General features: G+C 58.0%; 3 protein-coding genes across 4 annotated transcripts; 2 read left to right on the forward strand and 1 right to left on the reverse strand.

The window, feature by feature from the left end:
• Positions 1 to 776: 776 nt before the first annotated feature.
• GPATCH3 (G-patch domain containing 3) lies at positions 777 to 5,445 on the forward strand. Its single transcript, XM_048073205.2, has 7 exons — positions 777 to 1,163; positions 1,536 to 1,951; positions 3,281 to 3,455; positions 3,824 to 3,883; positions 4,155 to 4,276; positions 4,429 to 4,556; positions 5,078 to 5,445. The coding sequence occupies exons 1-7, from the start codon at positions 797 to 799 to the stop codon at positions 5,295 to 5,297; spliced, it is 1,488 nt and encodes a 495-aa protein (XP_047929162.2). The 5' UTR covers positions 777 to 796; the 3' UTR covers positions 5,298 to 5,445.
• Positions 5,446 to 6,142: 697 nt separating this feature from the next.
• Positions 6,143 to 11,761, forward strand: GPN2 (GPN-loop GTPase 2). Of its 2 annotated transcripts, XM_048073201.2 has the most exons (6): positions 6,143 to 6,258; positions 7,151 to 7,586; positions 9,131 to 9,287; positions 9,474 to 9,634; positions 10,413 to 10,543; positions 11,051 to 11,761. In XM_048073201.2, the coding sequence occupies exons 2-6, from the start codon at positions 7,170 to 7,172 to the stop codon at positions 11,121 to 11,123; spliced, it is 939 nt and encodes a 312-aa protein (XP_047929158.2). In that variant the 5' UTR covers positions 6,143 to 6,258; positions 7,151 to 7,169; the 3' UTR covers positions 11,124 to 11,761. The 2 variants fall into 2 exon arrangements, with proteins under 2 accessions (XP_047929158.2, XP_013055101.3); XM_013199647.3 differs by lacking the exon at positions 6,143 to 6,258 and having other exon boundaries at positions 6,687 to 7,586.
• A 4,186-nt stretch (positions 11,762 to 15,947) lies between these two features.
• On the reverse strand, positions 15,948 to 17,404 carry SFN (stratifin). Its single transcript, XM_013199620.3, has one exon. It carries the CDS (start codon positions 17,243 to 17,245, stop codon positions 16,505 to 16,507), a length of 741 nt encoding a protein of 246 aa, XP_013055074.2. The 5' UTR covers positions 17,246 to 17,404; the 3' UTR covers positions 15,948 to 16,504.
• Between the last annotated feature and the right edge of the window lie 1,277 nt (positions 17,405 to 18,681).

Genomic DNA, 18,681 nt, shown 5'->3' on the forward strand with positions numbered 1-18,681 from the left:
CACCCAGTGCCCCCAGCACCCAGTAAGATAACTGGAAGCTAATTAATAAAACTTTACATGGTTGTCATCAGTTTTCTAAGGGATTCTCTTCTGTGAGTTCATATTAAATATATTTTATTCAAATAATAAAGAGGATTTGTTTAATAACTAAGGAATCAGATGTTTGATGTTCTTAATTTCCATTGATGATTAGAGGACTGGAGCACCCGTCATATGAGGACAGACTGAGAGAACCGGGCCCGTTTAGCCTGGGAAAGAGAAGACTGAGGGGAGAGATCATCAGTGTGTGTGAATATCTGAGGGGAGGGTGTCGAGAGCATGGAGCCGGTCTCTTTGCAGTTGTGCCCAGCGACAGGACAAGAGGCAACGGGCACAAACCGAAGCACAGGAGGTTCCGGCTGAATGTGAGGGGGCACTTGTTTACTGGGAGGTGACAGAGCACTGGGACAGGCTGCCCAGAAAGGCTGTGGAGTCTCCTTCTCTGGAGATATCCAAAACCCGCCTGGACGCCATCCTGCGCAAGGTGCTCCGGGTGAGCCTGCTCGGCAGGGGGGTTGGACCAGGTGGTCTTCAGAGGTCCCTGCCAACCTGGGCCATTCTGGGATTGTGTGATTGTGGGATTCTGGAATTCTGGAATTCTGGAATTCTGGGATTCTGGAATTCTGTGATTCTGGGATTCAGAGCCCCTCCCCCCCCAGCACCCATCCCCATTACCCCCCACGACCACCAGGCGGCGCCCTCCCTCCCCCTCCCCTCGGGTGTCTGACGTCATCACCTCGCGCCACCCGCGGACAAGATGGCGGCGCCCAGCGGCGGGGCCGGTAATGGCGGCGGGGCCGGCGATGGCGGCGGGGCCGGGGCCGCCCGCTACTGCCTGGTGAGCGGCATCCCGGCCGCGCTGCGCTCCGCACAGCTCCGCTCCTACTTCAGCCAGTTCCTGGAAGCCGGCGGCTTCCTCTGCTTCCACTACCGCCACCGGCCCGAGCGGGGCCCGGCGGGCGGCGGGGGGGCGCCGAGCACCTGCTGCTGCCCGGTGGCCGTGAGGCCCGGCCGCGCCCGCCGCTTCGTCCGCATGTACTCGGGGAAGAGCTGGGTCGGGCCCGGCGGTGCCTCGCTGCCCGGCCGCTGCGTCGTGCGCAGGGTCCGCCTCGGCCCCGGGACAGGTAGGACCGGGCACCGGGGGGACCGGGCACCGGGGCTCCCCTCCCCTCCCGACCCATTTGGCTCCGGTTCCCAGCTGCTTAAAACCCCTCGCGGAGGTTTTTAACTCCTTAATTTCATTTTGGGGCAAGAAGAGTTTGGCTCCGGGTCCCAGCAGCCCGCGTCAGCTGCTTAAAACCCTTCATGGAGGTTTTTGACTCCTTAATTTCATTATGGGGCAAGAAGAGACAGTTTTGGGTCTACTTCACCTCCTCCTTCCCAGGAGGGCCCTGATTTACCTCTCTCCGGTGCATGGTTTGTGTTTGCCCCCCCCCCCCCCCCCCAAAAAAAAAAAAAAAAAGAAGAACAAAAAAATCGTTCCTCCTCTCTTCCAGCTGCCGAGGCGTTTCCCAGCGGGGCGGACGCGAGGGCCGCAGGCGAAGCCGTCGCGGAAGCAGACTTGAAGCGGCTGCCCGAGTTCAACCCCCCTTCCTGCATGCCTTTCGGGAACGTGGGCACCCCCCTGAGCGTCTTCCTGGAGCTGATCCGTGCCTGCAGGCTGCCTCCCCCGGTCATCAAGAAATTGCAGCTGGATTTCCCGAAGACAGGCTCATCCCGGAGGTATGGGAACGTGCCTTTTGAATACCAGGACACTGAGACAGTTATAGAAGAAGAAAGAGTTTACACCGCCACGGGGGATGAGATCACGGAGGACAAGGGGCCTGTGGCAAGATCTGAGGCAACCGATCCAGCCAGCGCTGAGGAAGATGAGGGGCAGGAAAAGGAGGGAGAGGAGTCGCACTCGGATGACGTAAGTGGATTTTTCTAGTGCCATCTGAGGTCAGCCTGCAAAGCTGAGGGGGCCAATACAACTCTCAGAGCTCGTTTTTAATCTTTTAGTTGTATTGTATAAATCACTTGTCTGAAAATGATGTTAAATGTAGTTCTTCGCATCTTGGTGTGCTGAGCCCCTTGGTGCATGTAGCGGTGTGGACGTTCACACCTCTGAAACAGCTCGTCCAAGTTCAGCTGCTTTGGGGTTTCAGCATGAAGGGTTTGGTCCAGAAGAGTGAGCGCAGGCTGCAGCTGGTGCTGCAGGAGGGGACCTCTGCTTGCCGCGCGGCCGGTCGGTCTGGCTCTGCTGTTGCTTGTAAATGAGGTGACTGGAGACTGGGGAGCACGTTAGTGCCCTGGCAACGACACGCAGAGCAGTACAGGTGGTTCACCTCGAATGCTTCTGCAGTGCAAGTTAGTCATTCAGAGAAAAATGGCTTTCCTGACAACGACTCCTAGAAAACTGGGCTGGACTGGCTCTCCAGAGACTATCTCGCTCCCCCCAGGAGACGCCTGTCTAGCCTGTTCGCCCAAACCTGTGTCATTACAGAGGCAACACAGTCCCGGGGCAAGCCATTCCCGTTCTTGACTGTCCTGCCACTCTGCGCCAGAATTAACTCGTATGTCAAATCTTTGCTGCAATTTTACTCCATTAGGTTCTCCTAGCAACAGCAGACACAGAGAACACTTTGTTCCCTCCTTTACAGACTTCTTATTCAACGGCTGCCTTCGGTCTTTTCTTCTCCAGACTGAGCAACTCTGCTCCTCTGGCCGTTTTTCACAGGCTCTGTTTCCTGGATCTCTAGCTGTTCTTTTGGCCATTCTTTAGCTGGTTAATGTCTCCCTGGAAGGGCTGTGCCCAAAACTGGGCAGGCAGCGTAAAGCTGTCAGCCTGATCTATGGTGGTGCCAGCCAGCTTCTGTTCTGGAACTGATACAATCTCTTTAGGGATCGACTGGAGTGGAATTAATTTGTTGCTGGTGCTGACTTTACGTACAACACACCTGCTCCTTAAATGGGCATCTCCGCGTTACAGATCGGGTACGCTGCTGAAAGCATGCCGTGAAGTGGGTGTGATGTGGTATTTTTTCACCACTTCTGTCTGCTGACTCTGAAGATGGCATTAGTCAGGGGAATGAGGTCATCAGCGCCGGTCGTGTCAGTGCCTGAAAGCAGCAGGCTGAGACGAGCTCTGTCGACAAAGCTGTTTCGTAGGGAAGGCATTGCAACGGGCCGTGAGGGTCAGGGAGTGGAAAGGAGGCTCTGTGCTGCTGGTGTCACCCACCTCTCGCTGGTTCCTTTGCAGGACAATGACACCTGCGAGGAGTGGGAGCGACATGAGGCTCTGCACGAGGATGTGACGAAGCAGGACCGCGTGGAGGAGCGGCTCTTTGAGGAGGAGATCGAGCTGAAGTGGGAGAAAGGAGGCTCCGGCCTCGTCTTCTACACGGATGCTCAGTACTGGCAGGAGGAGAACGGAGGTAATGGTGGTCTGTCACTGAGCTACAAACTGAGCACCACAGGCTGGGGACTGGGGGCCCAGCCCACAGGAACGGATAAATTGGGTACAGCCCTTCTGGTTCAGCTACGGATACAGGCAGGCATCTTGCCATCACTTTTTAAACCTTCCCTTGATCAAAAAACCTTCAGAGGATCAGTCCAATGACCAGAGACCCCTCTGGTCCTACTGGCAGCCTCTTGGGTAACCACTGTGGCTTGAATAGTCTCTAATACCCCATTCCTTCCCGTTTTGTTAGAGAAAATAGGGGGCTTGGCCACCAGCAAGCAGCTCTTCTTTGTCAGACTTCCACAGCCACCACCAAAACTGGTTCTTTCCTTCTCTTGGCAGACTTTGATGAGCAGACTGCAGATGACTGGGATGTGGACATGAGCGTCTACTATGACAAAGGTATCTGAGCTTGGAAAAACTCCTTAGGAAATGGGGGAGGTTGGGAAGTTCTGACCCTGGAGACTTTTTGACGTGGGGAACGCTTTGCCTCTGCCATCCTTTGAAAGCGTCCAAGACGTCAGAGCACTTGAAACGACATTTTTCTCATCTGGCTGTGAGAGTTGCCAAAAAGAACAGGTTCTACCTCCTTGTGTGGTGCTCTGGGGGAAATCACAGCAGCAAACAGCTTTCTTGGGCTGTGTCGCTCTGACTCCTGCTTCTCTCTCCTTAGATGGAGGCGATAAGGATGCTCGGGACTCGGTCCAGATGTGGTTGGAACAGAGACTCCGGGATGGCTTGGAGGATGGCTCCGTTTCAGGGCAGCAAATCGGCACCTTTGAGAGATACACCAAGGTGAGCTTTGGATACGTGCTTCGGAGTGGATGGGGCAAGACGGGAAGGGCTGTGGTGGCAGCGCTCAGAGGGTGTGGGTTGTGGAGGAGGAGGGTTCTGGGGGATGAAGATGGGCTTCGGCCGCCAACTCTGACATTTTTCTCCTCTCCCAGGGCTTTGGCAGGAAGGTGCTGGAGCAGCAGGGCTGGACGGAAGGGCAGGGGCTGGGGAGCAGCAACTCTGGAATGGCCGAAGCTCTGGACAACGAGGGTCAGAATCCCAGATGCAAGAGGGGGCTGGGGTAAGTACTCTGCCATGCCCTTCCAGCCTGTGTTTGGAGCCGCTTCCTGAGCTCTCTGAGCTGCAACTGCAGCTAAATGGTAGCAAAAGGGGTGGAGTGTGAACCAGATCAGTAAGGCTGTCCCAGGGATCCGCTGTCCCCCGTGCAGCAGGCAGTAGGGCCTGCACAGCACTCCAGAACTGAACGTGTTGCTTTTCCTAGCAGTCCAGCATTCCTGAAGGGGCTCGTGCTAGATCAGGGGTGGAACCATTCTCAGGCTCATGCATCACAAAAACACAGGGGAGCTGTGCTCAGGAATTAAGGATCACCTCTGCTACAGTTTTTTTTTTTTTAGGGAAAGCCCAAGAACAAGACCTGTGTGCCTTGAGGGCTGGCTCTTGTTCTAGGGACATCTCACAGACAGGAACAGGACAACTGCACCAGCTCAGTCCTCCCTTGTAGCACGTGGAGGAGACAGTCTGGGGTTACAGGGGTGTCCCACTGCCTCAGTGTTGTACCTAACACCACTTGCTTCCTTCTAGATACCACGGGGAGAAACTGCCAACGTTCAGCAAGGTGAAGAAGCCCCGGCGGGATGCTTCCGTCCTCATCTCAACCATCTACGATGACCCTGACCCCATAGACAGCGGTGATCAGCTCCTCAGGCGCCAGCCACCCACTGCCATGAAGTACAGACAGGACATGCCGTTTGTCCGGGCATCACGGGGCACCCTGGAGAGCTTCAGTGCCCAGTCACATTGAGTAAAGACTGTCAGAGGTTTTTTTAACTAGTGCTGCTCCTGTCAACCGCAGGCTGGCTCCTGCTGGTCTTGAGTCTAGAGCAGAGTGTTCATATATTTATTTTTGGAAGAAAGAGTCTTTTAAAAAAACGAAACCAAAACCTGGTTGTCTTTTTTTTTTCTCCTCCTTGAACCAATCTAGTGAGAGGGGGGAATATTTCTTCACTGGGAGTGGAGTGGGTGTTGCGTTTTATACTAGAGCTTTAAAGCTGATATTCCTGCCTGGATCAGCTGAGCCTGTGTGCTAGGTCTGCAGCCAGCTCATCCCAAAAACTAGAGCTCATAGATCATGGATCCTTGAGACCTAGGAGAGGACAAGTACAGACAGGGCCAGCTGTGGCAACGTAACTGTCCTGCAGAAAGCTTGCTGCTGGCCCGCAGCTTCGTCTTGCTTGGGCGTGACGATCCCACAGTCCCGGGAGAAACTCACCGGGATGAAAGACGTGCCCTGGCAGCCTTTGGGAGGCGTCTCCCTGTGGCTGAGTGTAGCGGCTGCTTCCTTCCATGGCTCTCCAAGACCCATTCCAGGCCGCAGAGTCCCTTGGCCTGAGAGCTTTCATCCCGGTGACCTGGTATTGTGGCGTTCAGTGTGGATTAGGCGTCCTCTGTGCCAGCGGGCTCTGGCTTGGCCCTCTTGCTGACTTTGCACTCCTTGATTAAACGCCTCAGGGACCGCGCAGGGTGATTTCACTTCGGGGAGGCGGATTGGGAGGGTCGGGTGTGTGCGGGAGGGGGAGCGCCGGGGCCGGGACTCGAACCGGGGGACCCGGGGCTCGGAGCCGGTGGGGCGCGGGTTCGAGTCCCGGCTGCTCCGCGTCCCGCCGGCCGCCAGGGGGCGCCGTGGGGGCGGCCGCGCCCGGCCCGGAACGCGGGGAGCGGGGCCCGAGGCCGCCCGGAGCCGAGGCGGGGGCACCGGGGTGGCGGTGAGCGGCCGGGGGGGGACATGAGGGGACGTGAGGGGCACGGGGGGGACATGGGGACGTGGGGGCAAAGAGGGGGCGCGGGGGGACGTGGGGGGGCACGGGGGAAGGAGGGGTGTGGGGAGGGAGGGGGACATGGGGGGGCACAGGGGTAGGGGGGACATGGGCGAGGAGAGGGGACATGGGGGGGGAAGTAGGTCAAGGGGGGGAAGAGGGGATAGGGGAGGATGTGGGGGACACGCAGGGGGAAAATTGGGGTTGGGGAGAGCAGGGTGATGTAGGGAGAGGGGACGTGGGGAAATGGGATGTGGGAACTGGGGGAAGGGGGGACATGGGGAGCAGAAAGGGATACGGGGTGTGGGAAGGGGCATGGGGGAGAGGGGGCATGTGGGGACAGGGGGAGAGGGGGGGTAGGTGGAGAGGGAAGGGACATGGGGCTAGGTGGGGAGGAGAGGGGACAGAGGGGACATGGAGGGTCAGGGCACAGGGACACGGGGCTGGAAGAGGCGCCTGGGGACATGCTGCGCCCATTGAGGGAATATAGGGGTGCTGTCACACCAGGAAGTGCCCAACCGGATTAAACTCACCCCAAAGGCAGGCAGGAGAAGGGACCTGCGCCCTACAGCACAGCCCTGCGGCTCTCGTTGGGGTTTTGTGCCAGTTTTCAGCCGTGGCGTGAGGGGCTGGGCGGGCAGGGGGTGACAGGGACAGCGTAGTGACCAGGTCCCAAGGCAGGGGGTGACAGCAGCGAGCGGGGCAGCGCTCACACAGCATCGCTTTCCCTTCCTCTCCTGCTCCTTGGCGCTGAATTCCCTGCTGGGCCTAAGACCCAGCTGATGGCGTTCTTATAAATGCAAACGAGACGGTAAATGGGAGCTCTTCCTGCCTTGCCTAGGAGAAGGAAATGAGCCGACATGTCTGAGGGCAGCAAGGGGAACTCGCTGGCCTTCGGCCAGGTGGTGATCGGGCCGCCGGGCTCCGGGAAGACGACCTACTGCCACGGCATGCAGGAGTTCATGGGCAGGATCGGGCGCAAGGTGGCCGTGGTGAACCTGGACCCCGCCAACGAGGGGATGCCCTACCCGTGCGCCGTGGACATCTCCGAGCTCATCACCCTGCCCGACGTGATGGAGAGCTTGAAGCTGGGCCCCAACGGGGGGCTGATCTACTGCATGGAGTACCTGGAGGCCAACCTCGACTGGCTGCAGGAGAAGCTGGCCGCTTTCAGGGGTCACTACTACTTGTTTGACTGCCCGGGGCAGGTAGAGCTCTACACCCACCACAGCGCCCTGAAGAACGTCTTTGCCCAGATGGCCAAGTGGAATTTCAGGGTGGGTTCTGGGCTCTGCAGGGAGCTGGGATCAGCGCCCGGCACTGCACTTGTGCAAGGGGCTCTGAGGCTGTGTACCGTGTGGTCGGGGCTTTTGAGTGTGGATGTGGGTACTAATGACTGTTTTCTTCGCTAACCTGTTTGCCCTTTCATGTGAAAGTGCTTTATCGGGGGAGGAGAGGAATGTGTCCCCATTTTATGCTTGGAGGGATTGGCAAGAGCAGCTTGTGCAGGGCGTTTAATGCAGTGTCATTATCATGAACAGAAGCAGATTCCTTCCTCCCAGTCTTACTCTTCTTGAAGGGCCTGTCCACAGAGCTCATGTGCTTTATCTTTCGGTGCTGTATTTTGGAGCAGGGAGGGAGATGTGCGTGCAGGGTGAGTGGGGGATCCTTTGCATCGCACTGTGAGAAATTCAGGTGTCATCTCAGGCCCTACCTGCCACTCCTGCAGCCAAACCAAATCGCTGCGCACGCTGTAATACGTGCTCTGTGCTTTCTTGCACAATGGAAGATGCAAATTAGGAAGTGCAGGTGAGAAGAGTCCCATAACCAAGCTAACTTGCCTACGTTGCATTTGTTTTGCATTTGGGCCAAACCATGAATGTGCAAACCACGTACGGTGTGAGCAAGAACGGCAAGTTCATTTGCTTGAGAATGTCACTGGGAATCTGTACATTACAATTCATTTTTATTCAAATAAATGTACATGAAATTGTAGTTACTAAAAAAAAAGATAGTTACGCTCCTGTTTTGATGCTCACTGGAGTGCTTACACCTGCCTGTGAGCTTCAGACTGGCATTTTTTTTGCTGCAGAAGCAGAGCCGTGACTCAGCCACACTCGACTATAGAGCCCTGACTTTGAGTAACATTGTGTAACAGGCAGTAACTTAGCAGAGATCTTAGACCACATTGTTACAGCTGCATGAAGCACAGGGAATCAAACGACTCATTAATTTAATTATTAATTATTATTTCAAACCACATGACAATTGTTTCTCCCTTGTTGAGTGAGGTGCGCTACGGTTACTGCTGCCGAGCGTGTGCTGTGCGTGAGCATTCCTGTGGGGAGCGTGGAAATCTTGAGGTAGTCGTGTAGTTCAGGAGAGTTAGCCCAGCTGCCACCCCAAAAACCTGCGGAGTACAGACAAGAAGGGAAACTTCATCTGCAAAGAAGGAAGCCCTGAGAAACAGGAGAGCAGTCACAGGTTTAACAGTGTCCTTAAGTGCTGCTGGTGCAGCCTAGCATGCCAGAAGCCTTCCCACGGCCCTTTCTGTGCACCAGCACCCTCAGTCCTGAATCCCCCAGGTGGTCCACAGGTGTGAAAGTGGAGATAGGTGGATCTATGCATGTATGAGCAATCGTATATTCATATAGGATGTTTTATGTACACAAGCTGGAAGGTAGGTGGTAACTTTCCCTACATAGGAGTCTGTGTGGTTGTAGTTAGAGCTGAATGGGTTGTCGTTCTCAGTCTGTCCCAAAAGCAAGCGGATGGGCTCTCAACTGACCTTGTGCTGTCCCTCTGTGCCTTGGCTCCCCAGCTGGCTGCAGTGCATTTGGTGGATTCTCACTACTGCACAGACCCCGGCAAGTTCATCTCCGTGCTCTGCACGTCGCTCTCCACCATGCTGCACGTGGAACTGCCCCACGTGAACGTCCTCTCCAAGATGGACCTGATCGAGCAGTACGGCAAGCTGGGTAAGAGACTTTGCTGAGGGGGAGACGTGGAGCAGGGCAGCCTCAGATGCAGATTGGTTGGGTACGGGGTTTTTTTTGGGTCAGGGAAATGGTGCAAATCTCACTGGGTTCTTGGTGGTATCCTCCGGCTGGGGGATCACCAATATTTACAAATTGCCTTCAGAGATTCTTGCTGTTTCCCTGCAGCTTTCAACCTGGATTATTACACAGAGGTCCTGGACCTCTCTTACTTGGTTGACCATTTAGCTTCTGACCCCTTCTTCAGAAATTACCGCCGCCTCAACGCGAAGCTGGTGGAGGTGATCGAGGACTACAGCCTGGTGTCCTTTGTTCCGCTCAACGTCCAGGTGATGCAGCAGGAGGAGAGGGGTGGAGAGAACAGGGAGCACTGGATAATTAGCCAGCATGTTTGGTGGCAGCTAGGGTACAGTTGGGTGTTCAAAAGGCGGGGGGAAGGATGAGTTCTGCAAGGGCAACCCGCAAAATTCAACATTGCCTCTGCCTGCTCCTGCCCCCAAAACTGGCTGTGAAAAATAGAGCCATGAGGGCTGAAAAGCTTTGCTATGAAGAGACTCAGGGTTGTAGGAGGACAGTGACATGCACCCCGACTTGTAAATGTTCTGTGGCAGCCAAAGGAAAAGGAAAAGCTAATGAGCTTGGGGCTATGTGGGCCTTGTGACCCGGGGTGGGGAATTAAGACTCCCCTTCCATGCAGGTCTTCTGAACCTGCATTTCAATTCCGAGCAAACTATTACCTGAAACGTCGTTAAGTCAGGGAGCACAAAATAATTTGAAGATGGGAGGAGTACCTTTGTGAGGAAGGGCTGAAAATGTTAATTCTGTAGTTGGTGGAAGTGTCGACAAAGGGAGATAGGCTGAGATGAGCGGTGATGAAAGGGAGCGAGAGGGTGGAGGGTGTCAGCCCGTCGTGTATTCCGACCCCAAGGGGGAGCTTCTCCTTGTCCTGTCACCCCTCTGGGCTCAGGGAGGCAGGGAAGCGTCATCGGGGCTTTGGGTGCTGTTTGGGTGGCCCTGAGCCTCGGGAAAATCTGCGGTAAAGCCCAGCGTGAGCTCCTGCCTCCGGGGAGGACCAGGTTCCCTGTGTGTCATCTCCCTCCCTTTCAGGATAAGGAGAGTATGCGGCAGGTGATGCAGGCCGTGGACAAAGCCAACGGCTACTCCTTTGGAGACCAGGAGCACAGGAGCCTGGAAGCCCTGATGTCGGCAGCAGTTGGAGCAGATTTCCACTTTACTTCGTATCCTTCACTGCTCCTCGGTTGTGTTGAGTTTTAATTTCTCCTGTATGGGCTGGGGAAGAGGGACTGGAGGTGGTGCGGCAGCTCGCAGGTTATTTGTAACATCTGATGCTGTTCAGTGATTTACAGGCAGCGAGTCACTAGAGCTCAGCCCAGACCTTCGCGTGCAGCTGTCCACGCCAAAGCCACCACGTTTATTGCTAATTGATATTGTAAACGTGGGAGGAATCTTCTGACAACTTTCCTCTCGTTCAAACTCACTTGGACTGTTTCGTTGCATTTTGTCCAAACCATACAATTGATTCTCCTGTACTTGTCAAGTCTGGGATCAGCCCGAGCCAGAAATAACTCAGGTGATGCGTGCTGCTGCCAGTACTGCTGTCTTCCTGCCAGCCTTCGGGCTAATGTTGGGGTTGGTTCCTCGCTGAGAACGTTAGAGCTCCTTGCAGAAGGGAGTGTTTGAGCCCTGCCCTGCTGCCTTGTTTTCCTTAATTAGTGTGTTATCAGCACACTCGCAGTGCAGGAGAAGTATGTGCAATCTCGGGACAAGACCATGGAAGAAGAAGTGATGGATATGTAACACACCCGCCTCTGCCGCAGCTGCTCTCTGCCTTGACAGCTCTCCTTCCCTTGCCGGGAGTCGAAGGGAGGCTCCGTGTCGTCTGAGTCAGACCAAGTGAAAGCCTTTCCATGCAGAAGTCTGGCTTCCGGACTCCCTTGCTGTGGGGATTTGACCTCTTGTGCTTCAGCCCCACTGCGCAGAGCAGCGTTTTTGTGGAAGGGCTGTGGCTGAGAGCAAGGCAAGCAAGGGAGGTTTAGCCAGGGGAAGGCATGGTTAGCAAGAGAAGAGAAGCGGGGTAAAGGAGACTGACCTTTGCCAAGTCTTCTCCTCCCCATCACGACCAAGATAGAGCCAGAGAAAGAAAAATCAGTTTGCGTTGTCTCTTTTATAGTGAGACTTGACATAAGTTCTTGGTTTACTGCCTAGGAGGATTGTACGCAGTCCTCATAGGAATATCCAGGCTGAGAAGCCTCCAATCTGTCTCAAGGAGGGCAGAAAGATGGTTGTTTTTCTTTTTTTTAAATAATGATGGACTCTTTCTTAATAAAACACTTCTTCGTCTCGCTTTCATCTTGTGAGTTTGCTGAACCTGAATAAATAAAACCAAGTGCTACAAAGCCCGGGGCTAAAAAGCCTCTGGTGGGAACGTCACAGCAGCTGTTGCGTTGTGTACTTTGCAGAAATGTGCCGTGTTTGCGACGTCGTGTTCCTCTATGATCTGCTTGAGAACAGACAAAGTCTTTGCTGGAGGGAGCAGGGAAGAGCGGCTGTGGGATGTGAAAGCAGGTCACTTCCCGCGCGCGCCTCTCCAGGGGCTGAGTGCTGGCGTTCGGTGCGCACGCAGCGCGCTGACAGCGGTGCAGAAACTGCAAACGCGGCTTTTGGGAGCTTTTGATTAAGAAAGACCCTGTGTGACTCAGCAGGAGGTTGGAGCACATCATTTCCATCTACGTCCTTCCCCGGCTGCTGGCTTGTCTGCTCTCAGCCACCTTTTTCTGGGCTTTTTTTTTTTTTTTCTGCAATACCTTCCACTGATCCCAAATCCTGGGGCTTACCCATTTCCTACATAATTATAATAACACATCCTGGCGGTGACAGCAGCAGCCCCCAGACCTCCCAAGCCACCTGCTCCACGTCCCAGCTGCAGATGACAGCTTGGGACCAGAGGTGCTGGGGAGGTCGGGGTGGTGGAAAGCAGCTCCTGCAGTGGCTTACGGGCTGGGAGCAGGGTCCCAGCTCGGTGTAGACGCAGCATCTGCCCAAGACCTTGCCGAAATCAGCAGAGCTCCTCGCAGCACGCTTTGTCCCTTCGCAGTGCGACTGCAGGCCAGTGGCTCGCTATCAAAATGGGACTGGGGTCTTGCCTGGCAGGCACGGAATTAGATTTTTCCTTTCCACAGCTTTGTGGCCAGAATTTGGAAAAATCCAGACAAGAAGCACTCAGGGGAAGAAGGGGATGAGGACCCATGCTTTCACACACACACAGACGTGCCTGTATTTAGCCGATCAGTCCGTGATGAAAGACGTTTCAAATATAAATCAAATTCCTGTCTCCTGCCCCTACGTGAACACTTTCCCTGAGAGCCCAGGGGCTTCCCTGGGTATTCCTGGCTGAAACCTGGCAGCTGCCTCTCAGTGCTATCTCGGGCTGCAGGGCTGAAAGCCAATCTGACCATAACCAGAGCTGAAACTCCAGCCTTGCGTCGGTCCTGTGGGCTTCTCCTGGTCATCTCTGAGCCCTGCAGTTGCTATAAAGGGATGGAAGACGTGAGCATTTAAAAAAAAAAAGTGAACTTTCTGGCTGATTTTTCATGGCTTTGAGAGATTTGGTGGCTTAAAAGGGTACGGTCAGGTCAAGCCGGAGTTACGCAAGAGCCATCAAAGCCTTTGTGGCCGCTCTCCTTTTGCGCTTTAATACCCGTGCAGCATCTGCAACCCCAGCCCTGCAGTGCTGTGCCAGCGCCGAAGAAAATGAAAAAATCGGAGGCAACACGAAGCCCTGAGCCCGGGGAAGCTCTGCCATGGCCAAGAAGTGCTGAGGGTGGCTCTGCAGCCTGGCCCTGCGCCCGCACGTCCCCATGCCGGGAGGGGACGGCTCCGGGGGCTGAGGGAGGTGACACCCTGGCTCCCGTCGCTCCCCGTTGAGCAATCGGGCACGGGGCCAGCATTAGTCACGAAGGCACAGCCCTGGGGGGGCCCGGCTCTGGGCCGAGCTGGGCCTTCCTGCCCCAGCCCCCCCTCCAGGTGCTGCGCCCACCCCGACACTGGGGATGGGGAATGGGTGGGGGGCTTCAGCTGCATGTGCTGAGCGGGGGTTTGGTGTGTCCCCGCTGCTTCCAGCCCCATCCCTTGCCTTGAAGCAAAAGGGACACAAATTATTGGGTCCTGGGATGAAACGGCAAGTATTTGGGGCTGGTGTGGGCACGCCATGGCTCAGCCTCGTGGGGCTGGGCAGTGCACGGACAGACTCACGGACACCTCCAGGCACTGCACCCATCCAAAACGCCTGCCTGCGACCAAGGCAACCCCACCGCCGCTAGTCTGGGGGTCCCCCAAGCCACCCGTTAGGGCAGCACCCACCACGGGCACCCCAAAAGCTGCCATCCCAAACCCCTGGGAGGGGGCTCAGCCACTGCCACCCACCCAAAACCAGCCCGGGGACAAGGGACAAGACTGGCTGTGTGTCCTGCCACCCTCCAGATTTTGCAGGCAGTGTGGCTGAGGCAGCAGAGACCCATTTCAGTAGCTTTAAACCCATGGCTACTAGTCATGGCATTGGGAGGCAGCCCCAGGGCATGGGGCTGGGGCAGGTCCCTGCTCCCAGAGCCTGTCCCCAGCCCTTCCCAGGGTGGCTCTGGGCTGGGGACACTCCCTGGCCCCAGGCACCCCAAGTCCCTTTGCTCTGCTGGTGCCTCAGACATTAAATCCCAGTGTGTGGCTCTGCTGTGCCCCGTTCCTGAGTGGTGCCAGGGATGCCGGAGCATCCTCCGGATGGGTGAGGGGGGGGGGGGATAAGGACAGGGACAGGCGGTGCACAGCTGCTGACAGCGGTGTTGTGAGGCCCGGGGGCTCCCTCCCAGCCCCAAAAAGCCACCGGACCGGCTGGGAGGCCAGAGAGCATCACCTCCTACACGGCCCCGCCACGCTGCAATTTGGGGCGCTGCCAAAATCTGTGGCTGCCCGCTTACCTCCTCCTGGGAGGCCCCATCGTCCTCCAGCCTCGAGAAGCAGCAGGGACCAATGGCCATCCCTGCGTCCCCCCGGGCTGGGCCCGCTCTGGGCACCACCAGCCCCGCTGTCCCCTCCCTGTGTCCCCAACCCTTGGGGTCAGGGGCCAGCGAGGGCCCGCGGCTCGTTTTTCACGTCTGCCGGCCCTACTTTGGCTAATTACAAGTCTGGGGCCGGTTCCCAGGCTGGGTGTGCTCAAGGCCAGGTGGAGGCCAAGCAGGGGAGGCCCCTCACTGTCCCCCCCACCAAGAGAAGCGGCTCCGCTCCCACCACCACCACCAAGGGACCTTCCCAACCGGGACCCCCCCCCCCACCCCGACCCTGTCCTCCATCCTCAGCCCCAAGTTTTGTGCCTCAGCTCCAGCCCAGTGCTGGGGCGGGGGCTCGCAGGCCCCCCCCCCAAAGCAGTGCCCCGCAGGGCGCTGATCCGGCTCTGCCCCAGGAGCTGCGGCCGGGCGAGCAGGTTCTGCTTCGCGCAGCCTCCCACAGCCAACGCGTTCCCACGGCGGAGCCCGCTCGACCCTCACCACGGCACCAACTTCACCCTGCACCCCCCCTGTGTCGCTTCCCTGCTGTGCCTCAGTTTCCCCCAAACCCCGGGTTTGGCCGTGCTTAAGCCCGGTGAGGGGGTGTCCCCACGCAGGGACCCCGCAGAGGCGGCGCGCCCTGAGTCACGGCGCGCTTCCTCCCGGCATCCCGGTTTTTCCCATCAAAGGCCGGGTCCTGCCCAGCGCGGCCCAGCCCTGCTGCGCTTGATCTGATGAGCTCATAGCCCAGGGTGCCGTGACTGTATTTTATTGTAATGAGCCTCTCGTGTCGAAACTTGCGCTCCGCGAGCTGCGCCCTTCGCCGTGGCCGGGCGCCAGGGCCAGAAGTGCTGAGCTTTCCCCCCCCCCGCGCCGGCGCATCCAGGCCTCGATGGGGACGTCTCCACCCTGATGGGGAGGACACGGTGTCCCTCCCCGTGTCGCTGTTTCGGGAGAACCCCCGCTCAGCCATGGAGGAGAACTTGGGGGGGGGGGAACTGGTGACAGTCCCCTGCTTGCACAAAGGTCCCTTGGCCATGGGTTTTGGGGCACTGTGTGTTGTATGATGGGGATGGGGACACGGTGGGGATGGGGACATCCTAGGGACGGGGACACCATGGGGATGGGGACACCACGGGGATGGGGACACCCTGGGGATGAGGACGCCAAAGGGATGGGGATAAGACAGGGATGGGGACACGACAGGGATGAGGACACAACAGGGTGGGGACACCCCGCTGCAGGGCTGGGGACCTGGGACATCACCTCAGCTCGCTCACCAGGGCTACCCAAACCTTCTCCCCTTGGAAACCCCACCTGGAGAGCCCTTTCCCGGCACCCCCCCCCAAAGGCTCAGGGCTCACTGAGCACCCCAACACCTCACTGCAGGGCTGGGGGGAGGCCACAAGCATCCAGATGGGTGCTCGGGGGGGGGGTTGGGGGGGGGGGGGGGGGGTGGCTTGCAGACCCCGGCCGCACCCTGGCACAGTGGGACAGGAGGTGATGCCGGTGCCTGGAGGCTGCAGGAGCTGCCTGGGCATGTGCGCGGGGGGGGGGTGGAGAGACGAGGCAACCACAGAGGCAGGCGTGCACGAGACGGTTTATTGGAGACGCACAGAGGCTTTGGCGATTCATGACACCCCCCAGCCCCCCCCTCTTTCTCGTTTCCCCATCCCGTCCCATCACATCCTCCCGCCGCCTCGGGGGACCGGCAGCGTGGCTCCAGCCCCCCCCACCCCAGGATGGTGGGTTTGGAGGTGCCACAAACCAGGCTGCCCCCCGCTTCCATCTAAAATGTTAAATTTTGGGGGGGTGGGGGGGGCCGGCAGTGCTCTGGGAAGTGAGATGGAGGCATCCTCCTCCCCCCCCCCCCCCCCCCCCCAAAGAAAAAAGCAAGAGGGAGAGGGAAGGGGAGGACCTGCCAAAGCCACCCCAGCAAACACCGCACACGGATCCCACTCCAGCACCCAACCTGGGGGGGGGGAGAAGGATGGGGAGGGGGCTGAGATGCCTTCCCAAAAGAAAAAAAAAAAGAAAAAAAAAAAAAAAAGGGAAGAGACACCGAAAGGTGGGGAGGGAAGAGGTGTCGGGGGGGGGGGGGGGGGGAGGAGGGGGGCCGCCGGTCCCTGGCCCCGCGGGGGCCATTCAGTTCTTGGGCTCTTCGCCAGCCTCGCCGCCGTCTTCGCCTGCGCACTCGGCTGTCCATAACGTGAGGTTGTCCCTGAGCAGCTGCATGATGAGGGTGCTGTCCTTGTAGGAGTCTTCGCTGAGCGTGTGCAGGTCCCCCATGGCCTCGTCGAAGGTGGTCTTGGCCAGCGAGATGGCCTGCTCGGGGGCGTTGGCGATCTCGTAGTGGAAGACGGAGAAGTTGAGGGCCAGCCCCAGGCGGATGGGGTTCGTGGGCTGCATCTCCTTTTTACTGATGTCCATGGCCTCTTGGTACGCCTTCTGGGCTTTGTCTATCGTCTCCTGGCGGTCGTTCCCCGTGGCCACCTCGGCCAGGTATCGGAAGTAGTCTCCCTTCATCTTCAGGTAGAAGACCCTGCTCTCGGGGTCGCTGACCTTCTTGATGAGATACTTGTCCAGCAAGCCCAGGACGACGTTGCAGACGCTCTTCAGCTCCTCTTCCACCTTCTCCCGGTACTCGTTCACCAGCTGTGCCTTGTCATCCCCCTCTTCGGTTTTGTGCTCGATGCTGGAGATGACCCTCCAGGCCGAGCGCTGGCACCCCACCACGTTCTTGTAGGCGACGGAGAGGAGGTTGCGCTCCTCGTTGGACAGCTCGTCCCCGTGCTCCACCACCGCCTTCATGAAGTCCGCCATGTCCTCGTAGCGCTCAGCCTGCTCGGCCAGCTTGGCCTTCTGCACTTGGTGGTTTCTTGCCATGGCTGGGGACGCGGACGGGCGCGCAGGACAGACGCTGGGGCGAGGAGCGGGCCGGGAGCCGTCGGAGCCTCTGCCGAACCTCGCCGCCCGGATTCGCTTTTGGCTGGGCGTCGGAGCCCCGAGCGAGAGCGGGAGGAGCCAGCGAGGCCGAAGGAGCGGCCTCCTCCTCCTCTGCTTCCTCCCCGCCGAGCCCGGCCTTAAAAGGAAAATTGCCGTGATTCATCGCGCCCCGAGGCGGCGAGGCGCTGGGGAAGGGGCGAGCGGGCGGCCCCCGCCCTGCCCTCGCCTCGGGCTCTGGGTCCCCGGGGTGCTGGGAGGATGAAGCTGATCCCAGGAGCGTCCCGGGGTCCCCGGGGAACCCCAACCCCACCCCTGGATCAATGGGGGACTCATCCCTGGCTGCTGGAAGTGCTTGGAACAGGGAGTGGCGGGGTCGGCGTTTTGGGGGCGAAGCAGAAGCGCCTGGCGCGCTTTTCCCACCCCCCTGGAGAAACAGGGCATGGGGTGGGCCCGGTTGTAAAGATGGTCTCCTCCCCAAAAATCCTATCGCTGTCGTTTTTACGTGGTGATTAACTCACTGGTAATTGCGAGGGCTTGAAGGGCAGGTATTTATTCCCACAGGTGGGGAAACCGAGGCAGGAGGAGCAGCCCTTGCCTTGCCCAAGCACCGCTGCAGGGATCGGGATCAGGATCGGGGCTGGGGCGTTCCCAGCTCCTCCACACTGCCCAGATCGGGGGAATCGTCCTGGCCCTTGGAAACGCCAGGCCCTGGCCCCAGAACAATCCAAAATGCCACCAAACACCCTCCCCCCCCACAAAAAAAAATACCACTGAGCTGACAGCCCCCAAACCCTGCAGAGCCCCTTCGAGGCTTCTTTGCCTCTCGCTGCTGACCCGGTGCCGCGTCTCCCCCGCTGCAGCCCGGTCGGAGCATCTCACCAGTGACTGGTCTGAGCTCTTCACGCTGCGTTTGAAGAGTTTGGGATTTTGGGGGGGGGGGGGGGGTTGGGGTTTTTTTCTTTCTTCTTTTTTCTTTTTTTTTTTTTTTTTTTTTTCCTTTTTTTTTTTTTTTTTTTTTGCAAAAGCTCGCAGTAGGTGCTTGCTCTGCCCAGATTAGGATCTGCGCTCGGCGTTGTTGCGCTGCAGTTTCGCTCTCAGCCTGATTAAGCCTGTTCCCACACGCCGGCTGCTGCTGGCAGACGCCCGGCGCTGCTGCAGCCCGCGCGGGGCCCTGCGCTCGGCAGGGCCGGAGCGTGCAGGAAGGGCCAGCCAGGCGTACGGGGCCGCGGCCCCGTGGTTTATCAGCACCATGCCGTGCTCTCCTCAGCCCTGACGGGGATGCTGGGGACAGGAGGAAGGCCGGAGCTGCTTTTCTTGACCATGTGCATCCCAGAACAGCCTCAGCCCCCAGTACAGCCAGGCCCTCCCTGCAATGC

The sequence above is a fragment of the Anser cygnoides genome, chromosome 24 (assembly GCF_040182565.1).
Source record: "Anser cygnoides isolate HZ-2024a breed goose chromosome 24, Taihu_goose_T2T_genome, whole genome shotgun sequence".
Lineage (NCBI taxonomy): Eukaryota > Metazoa > Chordata > Aves > Anseriformes > Anatidae > Anser > Anser cygnoides.